Source organism: Triticum urartu, chromosome 6A (genome assembly GCF_056163025.1).
Source record: "Triticum urartu cultivar PI428250 chromosome 6A, HENAU_Tu73, whole genome shotgun sequence".
In the NCBI taxonomy this organism is placed as follows: domain Eukaryota; kingdom Viridiplantae; phylum Streptophyta; class Magnoliopsida; order Poales; family Poaceae; genus Triticum; species Triticum urartu.
In genome coordinates, this window is record NC_141878.1 from 40,369,899 (window position 1) to 40,397,460 (window position 27,562).

General features: G+C 43.5%; 3 protein-coding genes and 2 pseudogenes across 6 annotated transcripts; all 5 read left to right on the forward strand.

The window, feature by feature from the left end:
• Nucleotides 1-732: 732 nt before the first annotated feature.
• Nucleotides 733-3,139, forward strand: LOC147963661 (uncharacterized; annotated as a pseudogene).
• Nucleotides 3,140-4,588: 1,449 nt separating this feature from the next.
• Nucleotides 4,589-7,193, forward strand: LOC147963662 (uncharacterized; annotated as a pseudogene).
• Nucleotides 7,194-14,803: 7,610 nt separating this feature from the next.
• LOC125515919 (acyl transferase 15-like) lies at nt 14,804-17,078 on the forward strand. The gene has a single exon (XM_048681404.2). The coding sequence runs from the start codon at nt 14,819-14,821 to the stop codon at nt 16,124-16,126; it is 1,308 nt and encodes a 435-aa protein (XP_048537361.2). The 5' UTR covers nt 14,804-14,818; the 3' UTR covers nt 16,127-17,078.
• A 4,084-nt stretch (nt 17,079-21,162) lies between these two features.
• Nucleotides 21,163-24,923, forward strand: LOC125512355 (uncharacterized). Of its 4 annotated transcripts, XM_087531128.1 has the most exons (8): nt 21,169-21,927; nt 22,339-22,472; nt 22,922-23,392; nt 23,483-23,714; nt 24,142-24,168; nt 24,298-24,337; nt 24,425-24,711; nt 24,811-24,923. In XM_087531128.1, the coding sequence occupies exons 4-7, from the start codon at nt 23,578-23,580 to the stop codon at nt 24,653-24,655; spliced, it is 435 nt and encodes a 144-aa protein (XP_087387254.1). In that variant the 5' UTR covers nt 21,169-21,927; nt 22,339-22,472; nt 22,922-23,392; nt 23,483-23,577; the 3' UTR covers nt 24,656-24,711; nt 24,811-24,923. The 4 variants fall into 4 exon arrangements, 2 of the variants coding, with proteins under 2 accessions (XP_087387254.1, XP_087387255.1); XR_015609365.1 differs by lacking the exon at nt 24,811-24,923 and having other exon boundaries at nt 21,163-21,230; nt 21,860-21,927; nt 23,924-24,337; nt 24,425-24,663; XR_015609366.1 differs by lacking the exons at nt 24,425-24,711; nt 24,811-24,923 and having other exon boundaries at nt 23,924-24,168; nt 24,298-24,341.
• A 143-nt stretch (nt 24,924-25,066) lies between these two features.
• LOC147963663 (uncharacterized) lies at nt 25,067-25,922 on the forward strand. The gene is made up of 2 exons (XM_087531130.1): nt 25,067-25,311; nt 25,403-25,922. The coding sequence occupies exons 1-2, from the start codon at nt 25,171-25,173 to the stop codon at nt 25,655-25,657; spliced, it is 396 nt and encodes a 131-aa protein (XP_087387256.1). The 5' UTR covers nt 25,067-25,170; the 3' UTR covers nt 25,658-25,922.
• Nucleotides 25,923-27,562: the final 1,640 nt, after the last annotated feature.

Here is a 27,562-nt window from a genome sequence, read left to right on the forward strand (position 1 = left end):
CGCCATCGGAGGAAGCTGCAGGGCGAAGCCTACACGTCCGACGGCGGGCGGCGGAGACCTTGCTCACGTCATGGGAAGGCCTCGGGCACGGTAAAGCCCTCCCTCGGTGACTGCGGCGGCGTTCTCGTGTGGGTGTCGGATCTGGCACAGCCAGCTCCGGCGACCTGCATCTCGTCCATGCGGCAATTCTCGTATATCAATGCTACATGAATGATTCACATAAGGGAATTCCAAGTGGGTCGAATAGGACTAGGGAGCTCGCTTCCATCTACTAAAAGTTCTCTACGGGTGGGGACAAGGTTGGTTTACAGTACAGACAGTTTCCTAGCTGGCACTTGAGAAGTGCTCGTCTAGTTTAGTGATTCCTAGCGCAGAACCCTTCTGTGTTGGAATAGTTTCCAGATTATGACCTTCTCTTTTGATTGAGTGAATAGCCATGCCATGGATTCTCTTTTATGGGCTAGCTCTATACCATTGGACCGTGCCGTGGCTTGGCCGCTCAAGCGCGGCGTTGGGGTGGTGGAGCGGCGCAGCAGATGACCCGGATTTGATCCGTGACTACCCTGTTGCAGCGCGGGCGGGCTGGATCCACCTGGATCTGGTCTTTGGTCGTCCGCGGCGGATGTTGTGGATCCGCTCGGCTGCTTCTGGTCCTGCTGTGTGACGGTCTGCCAAGACAGGCGCCACTCAGATCTGGCGTTTCTCTGGCTCGGGTCAACCATGTCTCACGCCATGGCCTTGCTGACGTCCAGCTCGGACCTCCGGTGGCTGCTGCTCGATGGCATGGTGGCGGCACGTCTCGGGAGGATCAGCTCTACGCGGCAGGTGGGATGTGGCTACTAGAGGTTATGTTCGTGCGCAACTCAACACACTCAGCCTCGGTTGAGTGGTTGTTGGATCAACTGTGGCGAAAGCCATGCTCCATCGGGAGCCAGCGACGGCGACGCCCGTGGGCACCGCTAACCTCCTTGGAGGCGTCGTCGTCAGGTTGTTTCCTCCTCGTCATCGGACCCCGGAGTGGTTCGATTCTCCCATCAGAAGCCAGGTTAGCAGGGTGTGATCCTCTCTGGACCACCTCGTTCCCGTATGACACCTCTCCCCTCTTTGGGGTGTCGTTGGGTGGCGACCAGACGGCCAACGTTCAAGGCTCTCCTTGCTTGGTCAGATGAAGATGGTAGTTGAGACCCCGGGGGAAACCCCTGGCCCAGGTCCTCCTGGTGCGGATGATGGCGGCGCAACCGACGTCGTGACCCTTCTTGAAGGCATCATCTTGGGGTCTGCTTGGTTGACGTGTGGGTGTCGCTGGAGGGATTGGTGGTGGTGGTGCGGCCGGATGGGTCAACGGTGATATGTGTTCGTATGTGGTGGTGTTCGTCCGTGTCGCCCCTGTTACTGTGCATGCTCAGGACCTCCATGGCTGCCGTTGTGGTGCGGCGAGCTTCGTGCTCTTGGCGTTGTCTCGGTTCATCTTTGCTCAATGATGCCGCAAGTTTCCTCCCCAACTTGCTAATTGTTCCCGATTCTCCATGGCGGAGTTCCCAGTCAAGGTTCGTGCTAGTCACTCGTTTATGTGGATGCTCCTCTGTTGCGCCGTGGTGCTCGGTATGCACGCCAGTGTGGTGCGTTAGGCTACTTGTCAAGTCTTGGTATTGTGACCCCTCGACTACTCCTTGTCGTCTACTTGTGCCTCTCGTGGTGATGTCCTTCGGTTTGCTAGCTAGGCGTGCCTTGTCTTGTGCGTATTTTGTTTTGGTTTCTCTTCTTTTACCCTCTCTTGTATGGTTTTTGGCCCGGTTTCCCTCATAAACGGGGTCAAATTGTCTAGGTTTTCTATCCGGTTTTTCTTATAAACTGGATTAATCTCATGGCATTAAGGCCACTTTGAAATATATTCAGGTGGGGAGCCTCCCCCCCCCTCCCCCCGCCCCGGTGACCATTTCAAAATAATAATAATGCAATGTTCCTGTACACAATAATCGGCATCGTCATGATCCATCTCAAGTCGTTGCAGTTCAAGAAGCTTCCTGGATATAGTAGTACTAGATCCATTTGAAAGTGTATGGTGTATGTAATGGCATGACTTTACAGTGGCATATAAAGTTAATTTCTCATTATTTGTTGTTGGAATGCCGTGCACATCCTTTCATGTTAGGAAAGTGATAATAAGTAGTCTCACATCTCTTGTTTTCAAGGCAGACATTGTAGAACTCGTAATCGTCGAAGCCTAGAGCGGCAAGCTAGGGTGATATCAACGATTATTACATGGGAGGCACAATTGTTTTCTTAATTATTTACTTTGAGCAAAGGTTGTTGTCTTTGTTTGTTCAGTACATTTTGTTAAAAATGCATGTACTCTGTGTCCCCAATCGCATCCCCACCAAGCGCTTCTCCATGAAGGGCAAGGAAGTCGACCAAGTGCTCAGCTGCCGCCATGGCCTCGTACTCATGTTCCTCGGCCATGAGTACCAGTTCCTGGTGTGGGACCCTATCTTCACCCCCCTCCAGCACAGAGTCTGTCAGCATGGGTCAATGGAGTGGTGCTTCGCGATGTGAGAGTCGGCGACCACTTCAAGGTGGTCCTAGTGGTCGTTGAGGGTTCACGAGCAATCACCTGCGTCTACTCGTTGGAGACAAGCCAGTGGAGTAATCTCGTCTCAACATTTCTTCCACCCAAGGATTTTATGGGCGGACCTCCTGCCATGGGTTTTTCGAAGATGCATGCCTGCTGGTTGAGAATTCCCTTTACTGGCTTCTCTCTGATAAGCCGACGAGTCTAACCGAGGCTTTCAGCCGCTCTCCTTGTCCAAGCAGTATCCTTGAGTTTGACGTGGAGAGGCAGAGCCTAACCATGGAATGTGTGCCAACAGATCTGCATCACACCAAAGACCATGAGATCTCTGCAATAACAGAAAGGGGTGGTGGACTTGATTTATTCACGTTGTCAAGCTGCAACGAACACTTATGGAAGAGGAATAGAGAGCACGATGGTGATACTACATGGGTGCTGGAAAGAACTATCGAATTGCACAATATTCTCTCCCTGAATCCACAGAAGGACGCGGAGCACATGTTCATAGAAGGATTTGCTGAGTATAATGGCCTGGTCCTCCTATCTACATCCATGGACGGAGCTAGATGACGACATGGGTGCATTATTTCTTCTTTTAAAAGAAGAGTATACATGTACATCGTTAAACCATGTGGTTTAATAAATACTAGAAGTGTTGAGCGCGCTTTCCTGCGTCATTTGTGTTGTTGAGTTCTCCTAATGTTTTTACTCCTTTTGTTTCAAAATATAATGTGTATTATTTTTTTAGAAGTCAAACTTCTTTATGTTTGACCAAATTTAAAGAGAAATATATTAATACCCATAGTATCAAAATGGTATCATTAGATTCATGATGAACTTAATTTTCATAGTATTTTATTTATTTAGATTTGTGGATGTCAATATTTTTTGGCTCTGAACTTGGTAAAAGTTAAATAAATTTGACTTTTTAAAAAACAAACACACCTTATATTCTGGAACTAAGGGAGTATTTTGTTTGGCAAGTGGCCGAGATGATGGAGTGTGTTTTTCATTATATTTATAATATGGTGTTTTCATTGGCTTTTCGAGGTGTTATTCCGTGTTATCTGCTAATCAACTCGTACTTATGTGGAGAAATTTTCTGCATCGATGTCTACATGTACTATTTTGGTGCTACAATATCACATGTTGATGCTTCTTTTTCTAGGTGGTGAGAGGGCGTGCGGGATTGATATGTTCTTATAGGCCGTTGCTCCTAATTCATTTTAAAAATCATTGACCCGGTCAAAATCTTGAACTGAATCGAAATTGAATACCTCAATTGAATGAAAAACTCCAAAATTGGGAGCATAGTGAATTAGAAGAAATGAATGAGAGAGCTTTTTGATAAATTGTCGACCGGGTCAAAATCGGATGATCCAGTTTCAAATTTGAGACCTCAATTGATTGTGAGGCCTCAGAAATTAGGGAGCATAGCGTACTTATAGACATGGTTAAATTTGTATATTGTGTAATCCATAACATATGGTTTAATAAATATATTTTAAATTTATACATTAGTTCTTCCAAAACCAGTATATCTGGAACAGTCCCTCACATCGGATTAAATTTTTACTCTAGAATTTTCTATAGATATGTTTTCCTAATCATATAGTACAACTTCTATTACAATATATTTTAAACCATATGTTTAAAGGATACCAACAGAACCCATACATATGTATAAACTATATAATTTACACAAGTATCGAAACAAAATATTTTTTTTACAAAGTAGAATTTGAATTTAGCGCAACACATTAGTTTTTTTTCAATGATGTATATTACAAATATATAATGAATAAATAATAGAACTATATTTAACTTATTTTTTTGTTAAGTATGTCAAACAAGTGTGTTCAAAAAAAGTATGTCAAGCAAGTAATGAAAAACTATACTCCTTAACACAGTATTGTAGTAAGTATAGATTTTAGTACAAAAAATTATATATATTAAGAGCAGTGCGGCAATAGGCGAAACTGAATTTGGTGACTTAAGAAAACATGTACACCCATTGGAGGTAAATAAATTTCAGAAAGTAGGCTGTCGATATCATGTATTCAAAAGTGTGTATATTACATATAAGAGCTTTTATGGGCGGTCCTCCTGCCATGGGTTTTTCGATGATGCACTCCCTGCTAGTTGAAAATTCCCTTTACTGGCTTCTATAACTCCAACAAGCCGACACGCCTAACCGAGGCTTTCAGCCGCCTTCGTCGCTCAAGCAGTATCCTTGAGTTTGACATGGAGAGGCAGAGCCTGACTGTGACACGTTTCCCAGCAAACCTGAACTACACCAAAGAGCATGAGATCTCTGTTATAATACAAAAGGGTGGTGGACTTGGTTTACTCACGTTGTCAGGCTGCAACGCACGCTTATGGAAGAGAAACAGCGAGCACGATGGTGATTCTTCATGGGTGCTGGGAAAAACTATCAGACTGCACAATCTTCTCTCCCTGAATCCATAGAAGGGCGTGGGGCACATATCTATAAAAGGTGTTGCTAAGTATAATCATATGGTGGTCCTACCTATACCTTCCTACCTCTACACGGTCTAGCTTGAGTCATTGGAGGTTAGGAGATTTCCCAATGTAGACTCTCAATACCTTGCATTAGAAAGTGTCTGCACTATAGGTAAGAGTAATCTTTTCATGTTCTGTCACTCTGAAACATGGACTTTTTCTGTAGTGTTTCTGTTCCATTGTTTGCATGGTGGTTTTTTATGTTATGTGGATGATCTGGTATCACATTTGTTACTGGTAGATAGTGCCTTATGTTTTTTATGTCACCGGCTCTCCTTCTGTACCTAGGAGAATGGTTTTCAATTGTCACAGCTTTGTCAAACACAGTGAACACCAATATTTGCAAAAAAATCTGTAATTATTGAACTGAAGTTCACTGTTGTCTGTCTATTGACATATTCATAGTGCTGGTGCACTGCTGCAGTGTAGATTTTTCTCATGTTGAAAGCAACTACATGAATAACTAGCTTGAAGCAACTGAAATTTCAAATAAATAGCTCCATGGGTACATTTGGAAGCTTAAAGTAAGTTATATTCACTTCACCCGACATTGTTATCTATGCTGATCATGCTAATAATGTTAAATCCATAATGCCATATTTGGTGGAAATTTACAAGCAAGTGTTCATTTTATCAATTGTAGCAGAGTCCTGTGAGTACCAAGTCCATATGTTGTTGTGTACGTACCAAGGAAAACTTATAAATTGAGTCAGTTTCATCATTAATGCTAAATCTATTTAAACATAATGTAAATCTGAGTAGCCATGACTTAGGATCACTTTTGTTGCTAGGATTTATTGGTATGCTTTTTTATATCATCAGTTTGGCTTCCATACCCAGACGATGGGATGCCATCAATGTATAGTATCTGCACTGTCAAGAAATATGTAGTGCTCTTCTTTTAATAATTAATATTATCATATTATTGTGATCATCCTCACTGAACTATCTCGTTCATGTCACCACTAGCAAACTTTATTTGCCAGTTCATTATATGAATAACCATAGAATAAGATAATGGACACCAAAATTGGCAAATTCTTTCTGATTTGAGCGGAATTTCACTATTGCCTTTTTAGTGCATACCTACAGTGCAGTTCTTCTCAAGATATTATTTATTATTGTTGTAGTTGAAGACAGCATGAAAAAATAGCTTAAGCAAACTGAATTGTAAAATAGTCTGCTCAATAGGTATATTTGGATGCCTGGAACTAGTTCTATTTCTTTCATCCAATATTATTATCTCTGCTAATCTTGCTACTCATCGTAAAACATGATGAGTTTATTTAATATTTACGAATAATTGTTCATTGTATCACTTCTAGGATAGTATGTTGCTCCATCTGTACCTGGCAAAACTAATAAATCATTTCATTTTCAGGCTAAATTTATTTCAAGATCTACTCTGTCCGTTCCTAAATATAAGACATTTTAGAGATTTCTACATCTATGAGAGAGAGGCACGTGAGTACAACGCGGCGGTAGTGGCTACCCGTCGGGTTGAGGAGGCCGCACTGAGAGCCTCCACAAGCTATCACTCTGACTATTATTCAGGCCATGGGTGGTGATTACCAAGCTAGGCCAAAAGGCTAAGTTTGGGGGAGTACGTATTTTCACTGACATTACATTCATGTTCACATACATCTGTACGTAGTTTGTATTAAAATATGTAAAAGGGCTTATATTTAGAAACGAAAGGAGTAAATCTGAATAGTTATGATCACTTTTTTGATAGGATTAGTTTGATTATATTTTTATCCTGATATGGCATGGAATAAGCTTAATAATTCTGGATAACTTATCTCTTCTGGCCAGCTAAATAGTCTGAGTGCTTGTTTTTCATTTTTATGATATTCATTAGTTTATACTGTTTTCAGACTATTCTTTAACTTTGAAGCTAGGTGTGGCTTATTTTTTCCCTGTCTATCCCTAGTGTTGTATCAAAACTGGAACTATGAGTATTTGTAAATATCTCGTAGATGCGTCCTCGTATCTATTTGGCTTTTTTGAATGGCATTTTGGTTGTTTGACTTCTGATGCTTGCAAAAAGACAGGTATTCGTGGTGGGCTGGATGCAGCTGATGTTCCACAAAATGCTTAAGATGATTGTCCGTTAGATATATGATCTACTGGTTGAGCAGGTAAGCTTGTTTTCTGCATGTTTGCTGAGGTATTGGATATGTTCCTTCAAGAAATGCACTGCTATCTTTTTACTGCAATTTCTCAAGTACCAAATTTCTTACCTGTTCCCCACATAGGCATGTCTTATGTTTTGATGGTAGGTTGTATCTTGAATCTTTATTGTAGGCCCTGCTTCCTCATCCCTTCCACAATACCTCTCTGTTCTCTTGCTCATGCATTCACCCAACCTCCATCTCTTTTATTTGTCAATGTTTTACCGCCCTCTCTCTCTAATGGATGTGCTTTTTTTTGCTTGCCTTCTTGTTCCAGCTACCTTGCTGTTAGTTTACCCCCTCCTTGGTACTCCTGCAATTCCTTCTGGTAGTGCGGGTTCTTCTCCCTATCACTCCTCCAATGACTTGTGGTTTGGTTAAATATGAGCCTTCCCCATTCACTATTTGTGCATATGCTCTTGCCTGCTCAGAGATGAGAGTAGTATCATGCTAAGTGGTAGCAAATGAACTCCTTGCACTTTACTGTGCTTCGATGATATATTTTTGTTAGCATTTACTCGTTACTACGTTGCCTTTTAACTTTATTATGTGGTTAGACTATAAAGTCACAGTGTAACTTGCATGCTGGTCCCATCTACGCAAGTAATTGATCATAACAATTCTTGACCATTTTATCGTCTTATAGCTATGACGTTTCACATTGCTTCTTATGTTTGATCATTGTGATACCCGGTGAGCTAATGGTTGTCAGTTTGTCACAATAGTTGTAGAGTACAGCTTCATCGAATCTTGTAATGTTGTCTATCATTTTGCTTGCAGTTATTGTAGTTTATGGACAATTATTCTAGTGTTAAGCTGTTTGGTTAAACATTTTCCAGGATGTCACTGGTTGTCCTCTAAATTTGCGTCATGCATGTATAGATATAATTGACCATTAGCTACACATAGTTCAGCTGGTCCGAAGTCCAACATGTCTGTAGCTATGCTTTGTGGGCAGTTTAGTTTCTTCAAGTTTTGCCACCTGGACCTGTATACTTTATATCAAAATCAAAATCGCATCTTAAAAACGGATTTCATCACTAATACCATTTTGCTTGTTTTATCTACTGATGTTATGCACCCTATGCCCCTATCCATTGGATGTGCTCTTCTGTTTGCCCTCCCTTGCATCCAGTGTCTTTCCTTTTGGTTTACCTCCTCCTTAGTCCGTTGTACCCCCCAAGTGTCTTTTGTGGTGTGGACTCTTCTCCCTCCAGCCCCTCCAGTGACCAATGCACATCTTCATGCCTGCTCAGAGATTGTCATGCTAAGTAGTAGCAAAAGAACTACTAATTCTTTACTGTGCTTCAGGGATATATTTCCATTTTACTTGTACAGCTTTCCTCATTGTTGCATCACCTTTTTTTTACTGTGGCTATAGCTCTATCAAGTCATATACTGTGATTTGCAAGATGTCCTGTCTAAACAAGTAGGAGTAATTGAGAGCTAAAAATACATGAGCATTTGTTTTCAAATTTCCTTTATATATGCGGAACTACAGGATTGTCACTTCATATTCCTTCTCATACCCAGTGAACTAAAAATTGTCACGATACTTGAAGAGTGCGTCTTTAAAGTCTCTTGTTGAATCTTATACCTCCATATTTTGTTTTGCTTGTAGATGTTGTAGTTTTATATATAACTGGTCATTAGCCACTAATATAATTTAGCTGGTACAAACTTAATGCAGCTATGCTTTGTGCGCGGTCTAGTTTCTTCAATTTGGACCACCATGGACGAATATTGGTCTAAGGATCAAAATGGCATGGCTAGTATGATAAAAAAATGTTTCCATCCCTAACATGTCCTTCGTTCCAAATTAAGTGTCACTGATTTAGTACAAAGCGACACTTAATTTGGAACGGAGGGAGTATATTTTTACCAGCGTTATCAAAGTAGTGGTGAAATTACTCCTTGATGCCCTGCAGAGTAAAGAAAATGCAGTTATTTTGGGTTAAAGGAAATATCAAATGATGCGTGGCTCCTTGCTTGAGTACTGCATGGATTTGATCAAATTTGATTGGTCAGTGACTAGCTAGCTTGTACATTTCTTGAAGCATGGCTACGAGCTATCTAGATGTTCCAACTCCATGGGTCCCTCACATGCCCACTGTTCTTTCGGCCTCTACTCAGACTAGTGTTACCAAATACTCCCTCCATCCAGAATTACTAGTCACATTAATGGATGTATCTAGACGTATTTTAAGTTCTAGAGATAATGTTCTTTGGAGCTTTCGGCACAATTTCCACCATTGTGAAGCTAATGATTACTGTTTGAGTCATACAAAACTTATGAGAACACCTCCACCAGCTTTCCATGAATGAAAGCTACAAAGTTTCTTTGACTGATGATGCTATTACTTGCTCCGCGGGTTTCGTTTTGGTAGCTGGAGATGAAGAAACGGGCTGCTGATGGCCATGCTACAAATTTCCTATTGTCGTTCTCTGCTGATAAACATTCTGGCATGAAGATTGAAGGCACACTGGCTTGCTTCTGTAAATCAGTACTTACAATGCGCTGGGCTCGCTTGTGAATTGATCTTGTTTGCAATATATTGCGAGTGCATCTACAGGTGGGTTTGATTACCGTCCAGGTTCAAGGCACACTGGCTTGCTTCTGTAAATCAGTACTTACAATGCGCTGGGCTCGCTTGTGAATTGATCTTGTTTGCAATATATTGCGAGCGCATCTGCTGGTGGGTTTGATTACCGTCCATGTTGTGTCAAGCATGGATTTTTCGATGTTATGTTTCTGCATATATGTGTTTATGCTGAGTTTTTGACGTTCTGAGCTCGATATTTAGAAGGTTACTACTGAATGTCAAATCGCACTAACCTGCTGGCAGTTGGTGAGAAGTGTGCATGCACTAGACCTGCTGCTATTTGCAACTGCATAAATAGCTTCTGATTCAACCAGGGCCCGGTTTCATTGCAATTTTGTTTTCTTTGGGATGCTGGGAATGCTTCCTCAAGAAAAAAAAGATGGTGCGAATGCCTTTTCCTGAAAAAAGATTCTTAAACACTGACTTTAGCGCTGTGTGATGAAGCAAGACACATTTTATAACCAACGCGGATATTCTATTGATCATGGGTTGCCCTCTTCTTTTGAATTCAGCTCACGTTTGTTTTTCCCGATCCTTATGAAGCTGCTGCACGTGCTATGCGGAAATAAAACTGATTGCAGTACTTGTAGGTCATTGCACGCTTACTCATCTCTGGTTAGCCGTGCAGCTGCATAGTAAACCGCATTGCCAAACTGCTCAAGATGAGTGCATGCCCACTACCCGCAGCTACCTGATAGTAAGAAACAAATATACTTCGCATACGTCATCAAACCTGTGAGCACCCCTGACATGCCGGCCCACCTCCCAGTGTGACTGGAGCCATCGGCACACGACGGGCCTCGTCGCACACATAGGGAAAACCCCAAGTACCAAGGGCCTGGGTGGGTGAACGCGACCACCTCTACCCCAACAAGTACTTAGTACAGTTCTATGATCTTTGCCTCCGATGGTTTGTCCTTGGCGCAGAGAGTGAACTCTTTAGTTCGTGATCGCTTCGGTGGTGGGCTCGGTGGTGGCCGATATCAAGCATGCTGCATCGGGCATCTCTTTTGTGGTTTTCAAGCATATTCGTCGGCAATCTAATGTTTTAGCTCATGTTCTCGCTAAATCTTGTATGAACTCTAGTGGTCTTTGTGTTTTTCATTCTACCCTAGATTGTACCACGGAGACTCTTTGTAATTTTTTTGCCTGATTAATAAAGTGTCGATGTTTCTAAAAGAGAAAAAACTAGCACTTAAGCCAGTGACCTCTTTTGTGGTTTTCAAGCATATTCTTCGAGTGACCTCTTTTGTGGTTTTCAAGCATATTCGTAGACAGTCTAATGTTTTAGATCATGTTCTGGCTAAATCTTATATGAACTCTAGAGCCAGCCAACCAAACCAAACAAAAGAGGCATGTCCACTCACCGCTTTGCTTTATCTCTCGAAAGTCCTCCCATCTAGAAACCTTTTCTTTGACTTTCCAACCACCTCCACACCGCCGCAGTCCACACACACACAAACGGGCTCGCTGCAGACCACACCGTCAGTGTCACGCGTTACCCAGGAGCATTGGTAGCATACACCTATCCTTCACCACCTTCTTAGCCACCCGATCCACGACCAGTGACTTGGGTCCACATCAAGTAGTGGATGGTGCTGCCAGTCAACGGTTCCCAATGTCGATCTCACCCAGCGTGACCCCAGTATACCTGGCGGTGGCCTAGGTGCTCGGCGCTGACGCGTAGTATACGCGTCGGCGGGCACATCACGGTGTCACACACGTGGCCCTTCTCCTCGACGACAGCCACGAACTGGAGTTCATTTGTGTCATCTCATAGTACCCACACACTTCCGAAAAGTTCATTTGTGCCACCTCACAATACCAACACCCAACCATTGCAAATCTTTAGTTGCTTCGGAAGGATCCTCGAAAGATAAAGTACACTATGTTGAGTTATTTCTTTTGGAATGCAGTCTGAAAGATGTGAGGTCGTTACAACCAAACTGGCTCCAAATTTGCTTACAGAAGATAGCAGTCATGATGTCATTGTGTGCATTCAGTTTAACGATAAATGATGTCTATCGAAAATGAATAGTTATGGAACAAGTAAACAAAATAGTTCAAGTTGGTGCACCAGAGTGTTAAATGTTTAGTATGGTATCCGGTAAATCTTTACCCTTTGCCCTTAAAATCAGACAAATTATTCACGCCTTATTTCACTTGGTTTGTGCCAAAATTGAACACCCGCCACCAGCGACACGACAAAGGATGAGTTGGTTCCCACAACATCCCCATCTAGGCTCTTTCTAAGCTTCAGTTTAGTTTAATCATAACTTGCTATGGTTTATCTATATCCAATTAACATATTTGAGGAAAAAATATATTTTAAGATAAGATGTAACCAATAATGGATTTAAATCAAGATTCCATCATGTTCATATCAAGTAAAGAATTTAAGGACTTATCTTAACCAAGTTTCTCAATCTGATGGTATGGTGTGGTCTTTTTTAAGATAGGGAGGGATACGTAGAAAGGAACATTTGGGTTTGGAAGGGTTGTGAACTCCAGTTTACCCCCTCTGTCCTTGAAAGAGTGTACTTCCAACTTTGTTGAAGGGTCAAACTATCTCAAAGTTTGACCGAGTTTATGCAAAAATATATCAATATTTGTGAAACCAAATACGTATATATGATGAAAATATTTTTTATCATGAATCCAATGCTACTAATTTTATGACATAAATGTTGGTGTATTATTGTATAAATATGGTCAAACATAAAAATGTTTGACTTTCCAACAAAGTTGGAAGTAAAATCTTTCAAGGACGGATGGACTAGGTTGTTTGAGGTACCCATGTACAGATGCCCTTGCATATTTATGAAAAGAAAATCTCTATGTATCCCTCAGTTTTTGTTTTTTTGGATTTGCACATAAATCATATGTCTTATGCTTTATTTTTTAAGCATCATATTTGTGTACATTCTACTTATATTATGGGTCCTCTAATCCTGCTATGTGATATTATATGCTCTAGATATCTTTCTGGATTAATATACTTTGTTTGGATGAGTCAAGAGAAAGAGAAAACCGAGAAGTCCCGATATCTTTGGGAAACAATATGTTGAGTACCCATAGTATTACATAGATAATTTATGTGTTTTATCCCGACAATAGTTCCAGGCATAGGTCACACGGAGTACAATTTGTAATAATGGGCAAGATTACCTTATGGTGCTCAATGTTCCTTGTTGTTATTTCATGCACTGTTGTTACCCTAGGGTCAATTTTGCTGTGATTTGTGTCTGTTCATTAAAAGAAAGCAACTGATTGATATAAATTCAGAGGAAGAAGAAATGTAGGTGCTTTTTATGGTTTATGCCGATTGTCCGATTCTTTCAATTTTCATTTTCAAATGACAAAGTGCATTTTTGTTTTGCAGCTTGCTTATCATTCTTACCAGACCAGTTGGCTTCTCATAAGGTTACCATTAGTCTTATGTATTTATAAATTGAACCATTTAGTACATTCAAAGTCCAAAAAGGTATTGAGCAGTTACAGTTGCAATTGCAAGATCATGCCTGCTGGAAGTCACATTTCAATTTTTGATTATCCAGGAGATTGCTCACATGCTCGCTAAGAAGCTCTGACTGTTCCAGCTATAGCATTTTCATAATACACCTAATTAGATAAGAATATGAATGGTTGTCCTTGTGATCCCATGAGGGGCTATTCTGTATGTAGAAATAATCCATTTGCTTCCACTGATATTCCACATTAACATATATGCAGAGAGATAGATAAAGAACGTGTACAAAGTTGTTGTTAAATGCTCAATCTCATATATTTAGCTTATTTTAAAAAATAAAACAATAAGGGTGATGAGTTCGAACGATCTCATATATTATGCTTATTTTAAAAAATAAAATAATAAGGGTGATGAGTTCGAACAGCTTCAATTAATACTCTTAATTTTTGTTGGATGTACCATGCAGGGTTATAAATTACTTCAGTTGAATGTACTTTGTTTTTTTATATAAGAAATGGAAATAGCGTGAGCAACCAGCTCAACCTCTATACCACCACCACGCCTTCTCTTACTTCAAAATAAAAACAACACACACGTACGCACGGGTTCAACCACGGGCGCGGTGTGTCGCTGTGCCTTCTACCTGCTAGTGATGGTTAAAAACTCCTATCATAAACGCAGTAGCGAATCATCGTCTTGTGATAGTGTGCAATAGGGGTGCATCACACATGCTATGAAATAACCGTGTGCAACATATACGATGCCCGAACATATCTTAATTTGTAGAAGAAAAAAACACAACGGTTGAGAAGTACGGTACGATATTGGAATTAGCAAGCGAGCGGCGATGGATTGATTAGCTTCGTGGTCGAGGTATCCATCGATCTAGGTTACACTTGAACTCTCTGTATGCAATGCACTAATGCTAGGCAACTAGTGCATCTGTTGTAATCTCTAATTGAAAAACCAGATTCCAGTGTATACTAATTAAAAGCTTGAACGAGAATCCAGCATAACGTGCCAACGAACGGCAGCTGGCTAGGAGAAGACTTTGCTTTATTTTTCCTTTAGATGATGATAAGTATAATTAAAGGCTTGGTGGTTCTGTGCACAAAGTCTTCCCTAGCAAGTTGTATGCATGCTCGTCGTTGCATTAATTTGGTGATCACTAGCAAGTTAATTCACTCAGAATCTTATGACGTTCTCCGGCTCCTTTTGGCTTGTCTCGGGATGCAACGGAGCTGATGGCTCTTTCTCTCACCGCCGGCCGGTGAGCATGCCATGCCTGCCCTGAAGAACATGGACATCATTTTGAATTTGTACAATCTTCCTTTATCTTATTTTCTTTGCCGGAAAATGAGCGCAATCTTATCTTATGCCAAGTGGTGATGAAGGTAAAGCCTCTTTCTCTTCATGTCCTATATAAACCAAGCTGGGAAGGACACAGGCAACGACCTACATACACACAAGAAGAAACAATATGAGCACTGTGTCGATCAGCAAGTCCCCGTCGGTGTTAGTCGCACCATCGGAGGCGACGGTCAGCAAGTCCCCGTCGGTGTTAGTCGCACCATCGGAGGCGACGGTCAACGGCGGCGACATCATTCTCTCGTCTTATGACAAGATGTTTGGTGGTAGATCAGTTACGGTGTTCTTCATCTTCGAGTATCCAATCCAAGATCCCATCGAGACGATCAGAAGGGGATTGTCCCAAGCACTTGTCCACTACTACCCTATCGTCGGCCGCCTTGCTGCCGGGGCCGCAGCCGGCGAGTTCGTCATCAGATGCACCGGAGAGGGGGTGTCCTTCGTTGCGGCGTCTGCCAACTGCGCCATCAAGGACGTCCGAGAGTTTTGTGACTCGTCGCTGCAAGAGGAGCTCGCCGTCTTGTACGCGGACGAGGGTTTCAGCTACTCTGAGCCATTGATGCTGATGCAAGTGACCGTCTTCTATTGCGGCGGGTTCGTCATTGGGGTGACGTTGAACCATTCCGTTTGTGATGGCATCGGGATGGCGCAGTTCATGCAGGCGATGGGAGAGCTCGCCCGCGGGCTACCGTCGCCGTCAGTCATCCCGGTGAGGTCCAAGGATTCGTTCGTGTTGGACTTGCCTCCATTTTCCACAAACTTTGTTCGCTTTCTGGGCACCCTCCAGCCCTCTCCAATGGAGTTCCTGGACATTACTGTGCCATCAAGCTTAATCAACCGCATCAAACGCACGTATACCATGAATTACGGGCAGCCATGCTCCGTGTTCGAGGCAGTTGCCGCAGTTCTGTGGCGGTGCCGAACCCGTGCAATCATGTCCGATCCGGCGGCCTTCGCCGTTCTTACATTCCCAGCAAACGCGCGAAAGCATGCGGTTGCCAGGAAGGGCTTCTACGGCAACTGCGTCACCGCACAGCTGGTCACGGCGACGAGTGGCGCGGTGGCGAACGGCGACCTCATGGAGCTAGTGAAGATGATCCAGCATGCCAAGGATCGGGTGCCCGGCAAGACGGAGATCGACGAGCTGCGGCAGTTGGATGGGTACAATCTTTTCCTCATGTCGTGTTGGCGAAACCTCGGCATGGAGGAGATTGACTTTGGCTTTGGACCGCCGGCGAGATTGATGGAGTACACGCAGGTAAGGACGAAGCTGCCGAGCTGCGCGACGTGCGTCCCTTGCAAGGACGAGTACAACGTGCAGTCCTGGTGCGTGAAGGAGGAGCACGCCGACGCTTTCCTCCAAGAATTAGCTCAAATCCACCTCACGTATAATCCGCTTTCAGTTTCATCCAAGCTTTGATTTTCTTTCGGATGCATGGAGGGATCGTTACTTGAATTTATTTGCTTGCTATATACTACTACTAGCGTTCTGCGTTGCCTCTGCTTTCTTCTTCTGATTTAGTAATATGTATCTTTTTTTTCAAAGCATTTTACAAGATATGTTACAATTCAGGGGGGCTGACTTTGACTCAATGGAAGTATGCTTTGGATCTTTTACACCGTGTGAGGGTTTTGGCTCAGGTGCAGGGGTCACAGCACGGATTAATATGCAGGGCCAATAATGGAGTGACACATGTCCCGATGGGACCAACTTTTTTATTTCTCTTTATATATTTTTTCTAGCAGTTTCCTAATTCTCAATCTTCTTCGTTCTTCTTCTAGACTAGACACCATGAATCCGATCGAGGCCAAGGCGGCGGCGGCGCGAGGCTGAGGTGATGGTGTGGGCGGCCAAGGCGGGGCCGCGGAGGACGACATCGCGAAGCTGAGGGGCACGCAGCGATTAGACTTCAGTCGAAAAAACGTCTTCACGCAGCGTGGGGAGCTTCATTTGTGTGGCGGCCGGCGGCGACGGCCTCGTCGTCAATGGGATGACAGCTAGCTACTCTCTCGAGGAAGCACCCTAGTATTACAAACGTTGATTTCATAGGACGTGAAGGTTCGTGGTCTCTACCCTTATTAATGGTGGAGTAGAAGATTGAGAACCAGGAAACTGGTAGAATAAAAAGAGAGAAATAAAAAGGCTTTATTAGTTGGTCCCACCAGGACACGTGTCACTTGATTATTGGCCCTACATATTAATCCGTGTTGTGACCCCTGCACCTGAGCCAAACCCGCCGTGTGAGTATGGAGAATTTTAAGCCCACTTCCACACCGTTGTCTACATCGGATCAGCTTGCACGAGTGTCTAGAAAACCCCTTAGTACCGTGGATTCTTTCGGTATCGCAGTGTTGTTGGTGGACTGCAGTATTTGACACTCACTCGTCCGAATATTTTGTTTGCAGTGAATAAGGTGTTGGAAATATGCCCTAGAGGCAATAATAAATTAGTTATTATTATATTTCCTTGTTCATGATAATCGTTTATTATCCATGCTATAATTGTATTGATAGGAAACTCAGATACATGTGTGGATACATAGACAACACCATGTCCCTAGTAAGCCTCTAGTTGACTAGTTCGTTGATCAATAGATGGTTACAGTTTCCTGACCATGGACATTGGATGTCATTGATAACGGGATCACATCATTAGGAGAATGATGTGATGGACAAGACCCAATCCTAAGCATAGCACTAGATCGTGTAGTTCGTATGCTAAAGCTTTTCTAATGTCAAGTATCATTTCCTTAGACCATGAGATTGTGCAACTCCCGGATACCGTAGGAGTGCTTTGGGTGTACCAAACGTCACAACGTAACTGGGTGGCTATAAAGGTACACTACGGGTATCCCCGAAAGTGTCTGTTGGGTTGGCACGAATCGAGACTGGGATTTGTCACTCCGTGTAAACGGAGAGGTATCTCTGGGCCCACTCGGTAGGACATCATCATAATGTGCACAATGTGATCAAGGAGTTGATCACGGGATGATGTGTTACGGAACGAGTAAAGAGACTTTCCGGTAACGAGATTAAACAAGGTATAGGGATACCGACGATCGAATCTCGGGCAAGTACAATACCGCTAGACAAAGGGAATTGTATACGGGATTGATTAAGTCCTTGACATCGTGGTTCATTCGATGAGATCATCGTGGAACATGTGGGAGCCAACATGGGTATCCAGATCCCGCTGTTGGTTATTGACCGGAGAACGTCTCGGTCATGTCTGCATGTCTCCCGAACCCGTAGGGTCTACACACTTAAGGTTCGATGACGCTAGGGTTATAAAGGAAGTTTGTATGTGGTTACCGAATGTTGTTCGGAGTCACGGATGAGATCCCGAACGTCACGGGGAGTTCCGGAATGGTCTGGAGGTAAAGATTTATATATGGGAAGTCCTGTTTTGGTCACCGGAAAAGTTTCGGGGTTTATCGGTAACGTACCGGGACCACCGGGAGGGTCCCGGGGGTCCACCAAGTGGGGCCACCAGTCCCGGAGGCTTGCGTGGGCCAAGAGTGGTGAGGGACCAGCCCCTGAGTGGGCTGGTGCGCCTCCCACAAGGCCCAAGGCGTAGCAAAGGAGGAGAAGGGGAAACCCTAGGCTTAGATGGGCCCTAAGGCCCACCCTAGGGGGCGCCCCCCTTCTCCCCCTCTTGGCCGCCTCCCCTTTCCCATCTAGGGCTGCCGCCCCCCTAGGGGTGGGAACCCTAGAGGGGGCGCACCCTCCTCCCTCTTCCCTATATATAGTGAGGCCTGGGGCTGCCCATAACACACGCGATCTGATCTCTGCCTGTTGGTGCAGCCCTCCCTCTCTTTCTCCTCATATCTTGCGGTGCTTGGCGAAGCCCTGCAGGATTGCCACGCTCCTCCATCACCACCACGCCGTTGTGTTGCTGCTGGATGGAGTCTTCCTCAACCTCTCCCTCTCTCCTTGCTGGATCAAGGCGTGGGAGACGTCACCGGGCTATACGTGTGTTGAACACGGAGGTGCCGTCCATTCGGCACTTGGTCATCGGTGATTTGGATCACGACGAGTACGACTCCATCAACCCCGTTCACTTGAACGCTTCCGCTTAGCGATCTACAAGGGTATGTAGATCCACTCCTCCCTCGTTGCTAGATGACTCCATAGATTGATCTTGGTGACACGTAGGAAATTTTTGAATTATTGCTATGTTCCCCAACATAAGGTATGTCAGTTCCTTTCACAACCCATTGATGTTCATTGGGAAGCGGGCAAGCGTATTCTGCATTATGTAAAAGGAACATTACACACAGGACTAAAGTTTCGGAAAGCTGCCTCCACAAGCATTAGCATTTTTACTGATGCAGATTGGGCAGGGTGCCCTGATGATCGCCGATCCACAGGAGGCTTTGCCAACTTTGTTGGTCTGAATCTCATTTTCTGGAGTTCTAAGAAACAGCCGACAGTGTCGCGATCCAGTACCGAGGCTGAGTACAAGGCATTGGCAAATGGAGCTGTTGAAGCCATTTGGTTAGAGTCACTGCTAAATGAGCTTGGTGTTTCACGGCAGCGAGTCCCTGTTCTATGGTGTGATAATTTAGGAGCTACATACCTGACTGCCAACCCAGTTTTCCATGCACGCACCAAGCACATTGTGATCGATTTCCATTTTGTGCATGCGCGTGTTGCTTCTGGAGCGCTTGAGGTCAGGTTTATTTCTTCAAATGATCAGCTGGCTGATGTGTTCACTAAACCAGCCACTCGACAGATGCTAGACCGTTTTAGTACCAATCTAAACCTTGTACAGAGTAGAAGTTTAGATTGAGGGAGGGTGTAAAATAGGTCTAGCGTGACATGTACATGTATTTTGTACGTATCTAATTGTATCTGCTGATCATTATATATTGAAGGACATGGAGAGGCTTTGCCCTACGGGAAACCCTAAACCTATTCTTCTAACTCTTCTTTGGATTCATTTAAGGGTTTTTAGTTAAGTGCCTTTGCCAAATTTTATTCGAGCCATATTTCTGCGATTTAGTTGAAATATTTGAGCATGGCTATGGCAGTTTTTTTTTCTCTTCTAGAGGTTTGAAATAAGAAATTATAACATGTGTAATTCTTTTAGATTCCTTGACTCAAAAGATTCATGTGCTATGAATAACACATTATCGACCTTTTTGAAAGAGGTTTAGAAACATAAGTACTTTCAAACATTTGTTTTTTCGAAGTGGGAGAAAAGATAAAAAAATATTTATAATAATTTTGTGTTTCAAAAAACTTTAGGGTTTTGACAATACCATATGTTTTCAGGTTTTTAAAAAGAAGAAATATTTTAGGGTTTCGACAAAATCATAAGCTTAGGATTTCAAAAAAAAAAATAGTTCTAGGGTTTTGTAAACAAGTGAAACGATTTTGGGATAAAACTCACTCGCAATGATTTCATAATCTAGGGGGCATCTTATTGAGTTTTAATTGGATGCAAACCAAAGTAGTTGGTTAAACTAGTCGGATCCAAAAGGAAGCAACTATCTCAAATTTAAGAAGGAAATCACTCATTTCAAACAACTGATTTCACTCATTTCAAAAACTACTTGTACTCGTTTCAATTGGAAGACATGTTCCAGTTGTCGTGTCTCAAAGGGACCAAGAGTTCTGCTCTTTTAGAGCCGTTGTGGTTCTGGCTGAGGCAAGTGTGTTAAATTCATCTAACATATAAAGCCTTCTAGAATGATAGTCACTACGAAGGCCTCGAGCACACGGTACCACGCGAAGGAAAAAAGACCACCGCACCGTGCCCGCGCGTGGGGTTGCAGCGCACCACGCGAGCAGAAAAAACACCGCACCGTGCGAGGTAGAAAACGGCATCGCGCCCCTCGCTCCTCCCTCCCTCGTCCGCCCCGAGCCACACGCACACCCAATCCCCTCCCCTCCAACCCTAGCCGCCCCCTCCCCTCCCTCTCCACGGCGCCGCCGCCTCCTCCCCTTCTGCCCTGCTCTCCACCGTGCCGCCTCTTCCTCCTCTTCAATGCCCTCTCCAGCGGCGGCAAAGAACGGCGGTGCTCGATCCGATCTGCTGAAGAGAAAAGATGAGAGAGGGAGAGAGACAAGGAATGAGAGGAGGGAGAAAGATAGGGGAAAGAGGAGAGCGAGGTGTGACGGCGGACGAGAGAGGGTGACCGGAAGGAGCGTGACGACCTGCAGACAAAGGGCGGTGGCGGCGCCGCTCGATTTGATCTGCGGGATAGAGAAGATGAGAGGGAGAGAGAGAAGGAAGAACATGAGAGGAGGGAGAAAGAGAGAGGAAAGAGGAGAGGGGGTCGACGGCCGACAGCAGAGGACCACCGGAAGGAGTGCCGCCGGCTCGTCGTCTTCCACACCGCACTATAGCAGAGCTACCTCTGTACAACCCACACGCACGCAGATTCGTCCTCCTTCCTTTCTGCTATTACCCTATTTTTTGCCTTTTGATTTCCCTGGTTCGTTGATAATGCGATTTTAATTTTTTGATTTATGTGTGCAGATCGGATGAAGAATACAAGAGGAAGACTAAGAACAAGGTGAGCTCTCTCTCCCCCTAATCTGCCTAGATTGCAAGTATATATGTGCATACTTAATTACTATTTAGCTGTTCTATTGCGTTCTTAGTTCTTTCTTTTTTTAACCATGCATTTCTTCTGTCTATAAGAGTACACCATTCTTCGATTGATCACTCTTGGATGATTCCTTTTGTTTGAGGAACTCAAATTTTCAGTTGCAAGCATGCAGTTTGGCCAATGATGCAGGGTGATCTGGTTGTTCTGTTGGAGCTGAAAGTTTGGACGGGTACTGAATAGTGTGAATTACATCTGTAAATAACAACATGAGGATCAGGGATGCAAGCGGCTGGATTCCAAAACTACCCCCCCCCCCCCCCCCCCCTATGTTTTGCTCGATAAATCAAGTTTTTTTTTGCAATGCTCAATGGCCTGAATGTACGAAATGAGACAATTCACACCCTTGATTTCATAGCAGGTCTCATGGTTCAGTAGCAAGTATCGTTAATCTAACTACCTTCTCCAAAATGTCATTTTTCAATTGATTTTAGTTCCCTTTTGTATTCAGTTTTTAAATTGGTTTCAACTGTCTTTTGGCACTCAAATGTGATTAAGTGCAGTAACATGTAGCATTTAGTTTATTTGGTTGACAGTTTATAACCTCAGCAAGGAGCACGTGACATTGATGCCATCACTGAGCTCAAGATGGTGCCTTGCAATGGTGATATCTCTTCCCTGCCTCTTATCATCTCCTTAATTTTTTTGTACTGTACATGTTGGGTTCAGACAATGATGGTTGTAATCCATGATTTAATTTTCAAAGTAAGAGAAGGAAGCTATGGGTCTGGAGAAGATGATGGTTTCTTAAATTGTTTATTGGCTTGGTGCTATCATATACTAATATGAAGAATAATCATTCCATGCTTTGATCTTAAAAATCAAATGAGGAACCAATGGGTTTGGACAATAATGATGGGGTTTAATTTTTTTCTAGGTGTAGATTGCTAATATGAACGATTATAATTAGTGTGACTGGTTTATAGTTATATATAACTGAACAGTTAAAAATATTCTCTATACAATGAAATTGAGCTCATAAAATTTTATTTATCCTGTGCATTTTCTGCTGCAGATCATTGCACTTCTCTTCCATACATCAGTGCCACTTCCAAAGCGGAGTGCCTCCTAGAGGATAGTCTCTATTATCAGAAGGGTGAGTGTCCAGTTTGCTCTGCATAATACAACGAAGCCTTCAGTGTTGGAGGGGTAGGGATCATTCTGATATTAGTTCTCTTTTTTGTTGTGGTAGTTTCCTTTTTTCGTACTTCTTCAGTTAATTACCTTTTAGTCTTGGAATGCGTAATCACACCTTTTTTTCATACTTCTTCAGTTAATTACCTTCTGCTACATCTGCTTCCAAATAAAAACATGTCAGAAATGCTTATGCTGTCAGAAACATGCTACTGAATACATTTTTTCCATTGTAGGATTTGCACGATAATGGGATGTATGTGTTTTTCTTTTGGAACTCTGGCACTGCCATGTACTATAACATATGATTACTGTTTTGTTGATCAGGAACACACTTTCGAAATAATAACATTATAGGAAGAAGAAGCTGAACTGGAATATGTGTCTTCTCTTCCTGAAAGTTTCCTTAAATGATTCAGTGCCCCATGAAATTAATCTGGACTGACATTACATATTTTTATTAGGTGAAGCAGCACAGAAGACAAAGAAGGCATATTGTGCGAGAGCGGCGATGGCATGGACGAGCTTGCCTGCTCCCGGTTCGGGTACCAATGGGACAGCGACACGTTCTACCTTGCACTAAATGCGATCGTATAGAGACACGATGGATATGCCCAATCCTACAGTGGCATACGGAGCCAGCTTCGTGTGAGATGACGGTGGGTTAGCAGTCCATCATGCACATGTTCCGTTGGTACAAATCTCTTCTCGCGGTACACAGCGACTACCATCAGTTGCGGCCCGGCGCGCAAACGTCGTCTTCCTAATAAACAGATAAGGGTGCACAACATTGTGGATCCAACCTTGCCGGCGACGCTGAGAAAAAAAGGCAAATCTATCCATTCGGGCACCGCACGAGGCGAGAAGCTCGGAGCTATGGTGATGGCGGCGGCGGGAGGCGACGGATTCGAGTTCCTAGCAGATCCGGTTCACAGGTATGTTTTGCTGCAACCCCTTTTTATTTCCGGTGTCGGCCGCTGTAACTATATAGGAAGCTTATTAGTGTGCTCGCATCTTTTCCACAGGTTTCCCTTGCTGGATCTCGCCGCCGGCGGCTCTTTACTGGGCAGTGAAGCCAAGCAAGCTGTGGTACACACGCCCGCCGAATCCAGCATTTGTGATGTGGGCGATGCGGCGCCGACACCTGACAGTACAACTATATTTGAACATCGCTTGCAATGGGATGGCCCTGTCGACGCCGAACTCAGAGCAATCGATGGGCAAGGACGATCCTCAGCCGCCTGGCTGGACCAAGAGGTATACGGATGTGGCACTGTATTTGTAGTTCGAGCATACCTTAAATTTGAGTGAACTATATAATATTTTTATTCTCTGAACCATATTGATCTATGTTGTGGTTCGCGGTAAACATGGCAGGCAATCATAATTTAAGTGCAATTTTTTTGTATTTTCTGAATATACTTATTGAAACACGTTTCTCAATTACATATTTCTAAATTATGCAGGGTGCGTGTTGGGCATGCACCTGATGAACGTCCCCCATGTGCTGGCAGAATGAGTGCCTTGAAAAAACATTTAGAAGATATGTAGTTCCTGCGGTAGGAAGCCACTTTAATTCACTTGGAGAAGCATATGTCTATTACAATCTGTATTCTAGGGACACTGGGTTTGGAATAACGTACGGCAAGAGCAGGCTTAATGTTGAAAGGATAAATGCATGCAGGAGATACTATGTGGCTGCTCCTGCTCGGTAAGCGCTGTTTTCAATGGACCATCACATACCAAATTGGCCGGTGTATCGGACATAACATTTAGCGTCAATGAAAAGAGAAATGAATAAGTTTGACACACTGTTGTACATGCAACTTCTTTTTGATAGGGAAGCAAGTGAGAACTATGAAGAGAGACGTACAAAGATAGTAAGTTTTTGAAATAACATATGTTGTTCCTATATCCTCACTTCCTGCTGTTGTATCATGAAACTAATGCGTCCTCTATACTTGCAGCTAGCCCCCGTAATGAAAATGAACACACCACTGGAGTTGCACGCTAGCGATATGTACACACGAGCCATGTTTGAAAAGTTTGGCGAAATTATGTATGAAGCAGGGCAGTACAAAGTAGAGGAGGTCAGTAAAGGGAAAATCTATTTCGTGCGACGATACCATCCAGTGAAACATGAAAAGTGGTGCGGGGTGTGTACAAAGTGGAAGTTGTTGAGGAAGGGAGGGAACTGATATGTGAGTGTGCTAATTTCGAGCACACATTCTTGCTCTGCTGCCATGCAGTTAAGGTAACAAAGATTTCATTCTGATGATAACACATTCCTTGCAAGAACTATTTCTTTTTTGTTAAATGAGACAATTAAGAATACCAGCTATGGGTTTTGTAGGTCCTTGATTTCCTCGGCATATACCAGATACCAGCAAAACATATTCTGAAACGTTGGACAAAGGATGCAAGAGATGTATTGTCAACCCACTTAAGGATGCAAGAGATGTATTGTCAACCCACTTATCACACCTTCAGAAGGATAGCATTTCAGTGAATTCAATAACCTTTAGGCACTCAAATCTTCACACACATGCACTCGAAGTGGTGAGGCTGGAGACGCAAATACAGAGGCCTATGACTATGAGTGTGCAATGGACATCTTGAAGATAGCAATGGATAAACTGACAGCGATAGCCGCCATGCGAGATGGAATGTGATTGCATTGGAAGGCAAAATTCAGGCGGGGGCTCTGTTAGCCATGTGTCTTCCAGCTCTAGATCGACTGCCCTTGCAGTCAGCGATGAGCACTACCTGCATCTTCAGTTCTTGCAATCTGATGATCATGTCGCTGGCGGCAGTGCTCCAGGGCATGCGGCTTTCGTGCAGGTCGGTGATTGAGGTACGTGCCACTCTTGTTTTGACTGCCCTTCCCCTTGCTCATTTGCAACCCAAAGGGTACAGATCTATAAACTATCCACTCCTGAATGCAGGATACCGTGTACGGGAGGGCTGATGGTGTATCGATGGCAGATGAAGGTTGCGAAGATGAGTCACAAGTCCAGTCCCGTTCTTCAACCGTGGAAGAGGTGGGTACCTATGATCCAGAAAATCAGAGCTACGCCGGCGGTGATAACTGGTCCGAGACAGGAAGCTACTCCGAGTTAAGGACCAAGGTTGCTGATGGATCCATCAGCGGCGTCGATGGTGAGAGACGCGCAGCAAAGCGAGCAAGAGTTGAGGACTGATGTGTTCCGAAGATGCTTAAAGCTGTTACCCTTAGTAACCGCTGAACTCAGCGGTGAAATCCTAGACTAAAAAAGGTGTTTGTGTTAAGATTAGTGGCGTACAAGTTTGCGCCAGTGTGTTGCGGCGGGTTCAATGTCGATCTAGGAGTCCTGGTAGGTTTGTGTGGAAAAAATAAAAGGAGGTTAGGTTTTGGTTTGTCGAAATCCACGTATGTTGATTGGATTATGTTTTCATGTGTGGTGTCTGCCCCCAATGACTGGTCAACTCATGCTCGTTTGCAACTTTGGTACATCGAACATATAAATCGTCGTAGACTACCCGCCGTTCTGAGGGCGTTGCGCGCGCCAGACATTTTTGACCGCCCGATAAAGTTACAACAGTGAAATTTTGTCTGGTGGCGGCTGGTCAACTGTCCGCTAATTTTCACATTCGCTGCCGCTTCAAGGGAGTATGAAGGGTGGGGTCGTCAGCCTGTAGGGTCAGCAAACTGAGGGTGGGTTTATTTGAGGACTACGTGAATGAATGGATGAGGGTGGGCTGTTCCCGATTGACAAGGGCGAGAGAGCGGCTTGAAGAGCCACGACCAATCCTTTCCCAAAAACATAGCGCAAAAGGGACCAATCATATAAGCAGAGTATTCCAGATTGAGTAATGCTACAGATATAGACACATTCTATATACATTTTGATGTTTTAGCTTCCATAATGAGAGCAAGTTACAAGACCAGATGCGGTCTTATGTTTGAGAGTTTTGTAAATTTCTTAGTCGGTGGATCTGACTAATGCATATATATTTGTGAGAGGTATTATTCATGTGTCAATTTTGTAATTCGAGTAGGCTGAAACTAATGGTTTCAGATGATCTGCGTATTAACTTTGATCAGAACCTGTATCTAAAGAAACTGAGTAGAGAGTTGCCTTTTATGATGGAATTTGCAACAGGTGTGATCCCTTGCTCGTGCTCTCTGCTTGTCCTTATGCTAGAGACCTACCCTTTGCTTGTCGCCCTACATTTTATTCAGAGCGGTGTCAAGACTCATCTCCGGCGCCTACATGGTGGGCAGAGGGCCTAAGCTCTAGATGAGCTCCTCTTCACCCTGCAAGTGTTGTGTTACTCTGCTATTTTTATTATCTCAGCATTTCTAATTTTATGAGTCCGAGATTACTTGAATGATTCGTGGGAATTGGAATGTGGGGATAAGATTTTTTCTAAAGAAAAACCCAGTATCAACATGTTATATCGAGGGCCTTGAAACATAATGGTGTCGCAAGATGTCTTTTTTTTTTTACCTTTTCATTTTTGTTGGGAGAAAGGCGATGCTCTTTCTTGGGCAAAAGGATGGTAATCTCTCACAGATACTTTGTTATGTCTTATACAATAATATGCTGACAAATCACATGCTGAATAACCTTTATCCTCATCTGTAGTATTTTAGGACACACTTTTCTAAGAACAGCCTCTTCCCACACATGGATGCTGATCATGGTGAGCTGCCAATAAGCACTGGAGACACGGAACTACCAGTGTCACATCCCGTTTTATAAAGGGTGTTGACAACAGGGCTACTATCACTAAAAACTGGAGCAGCTTTTTTGTAAGGCAAAGATGAAGAAAGGCCATGCCTATGCCTTCGCCTTCAAGTGCACATCAAAGGGGTTGCACATGATTGTCTATCCTATCCTATATAAGCAGATCGCAAAAGCCCTTTGCTTTATAACTCAATATTAGTATAAGTACCTACCAAGACTTCTATATTTAGCATCCTTTTGGATCGTATGTAAGCCACCTAAGATCATCCTGTACGTATGACTATTGGTTGTTTGCTGGTAAGACCATCATGAAGTGTGCTTTTGGGGCAGCAGTGCAGAAAGAAATATCTTCTTGTGTCTGTTGGATGTTTTTCC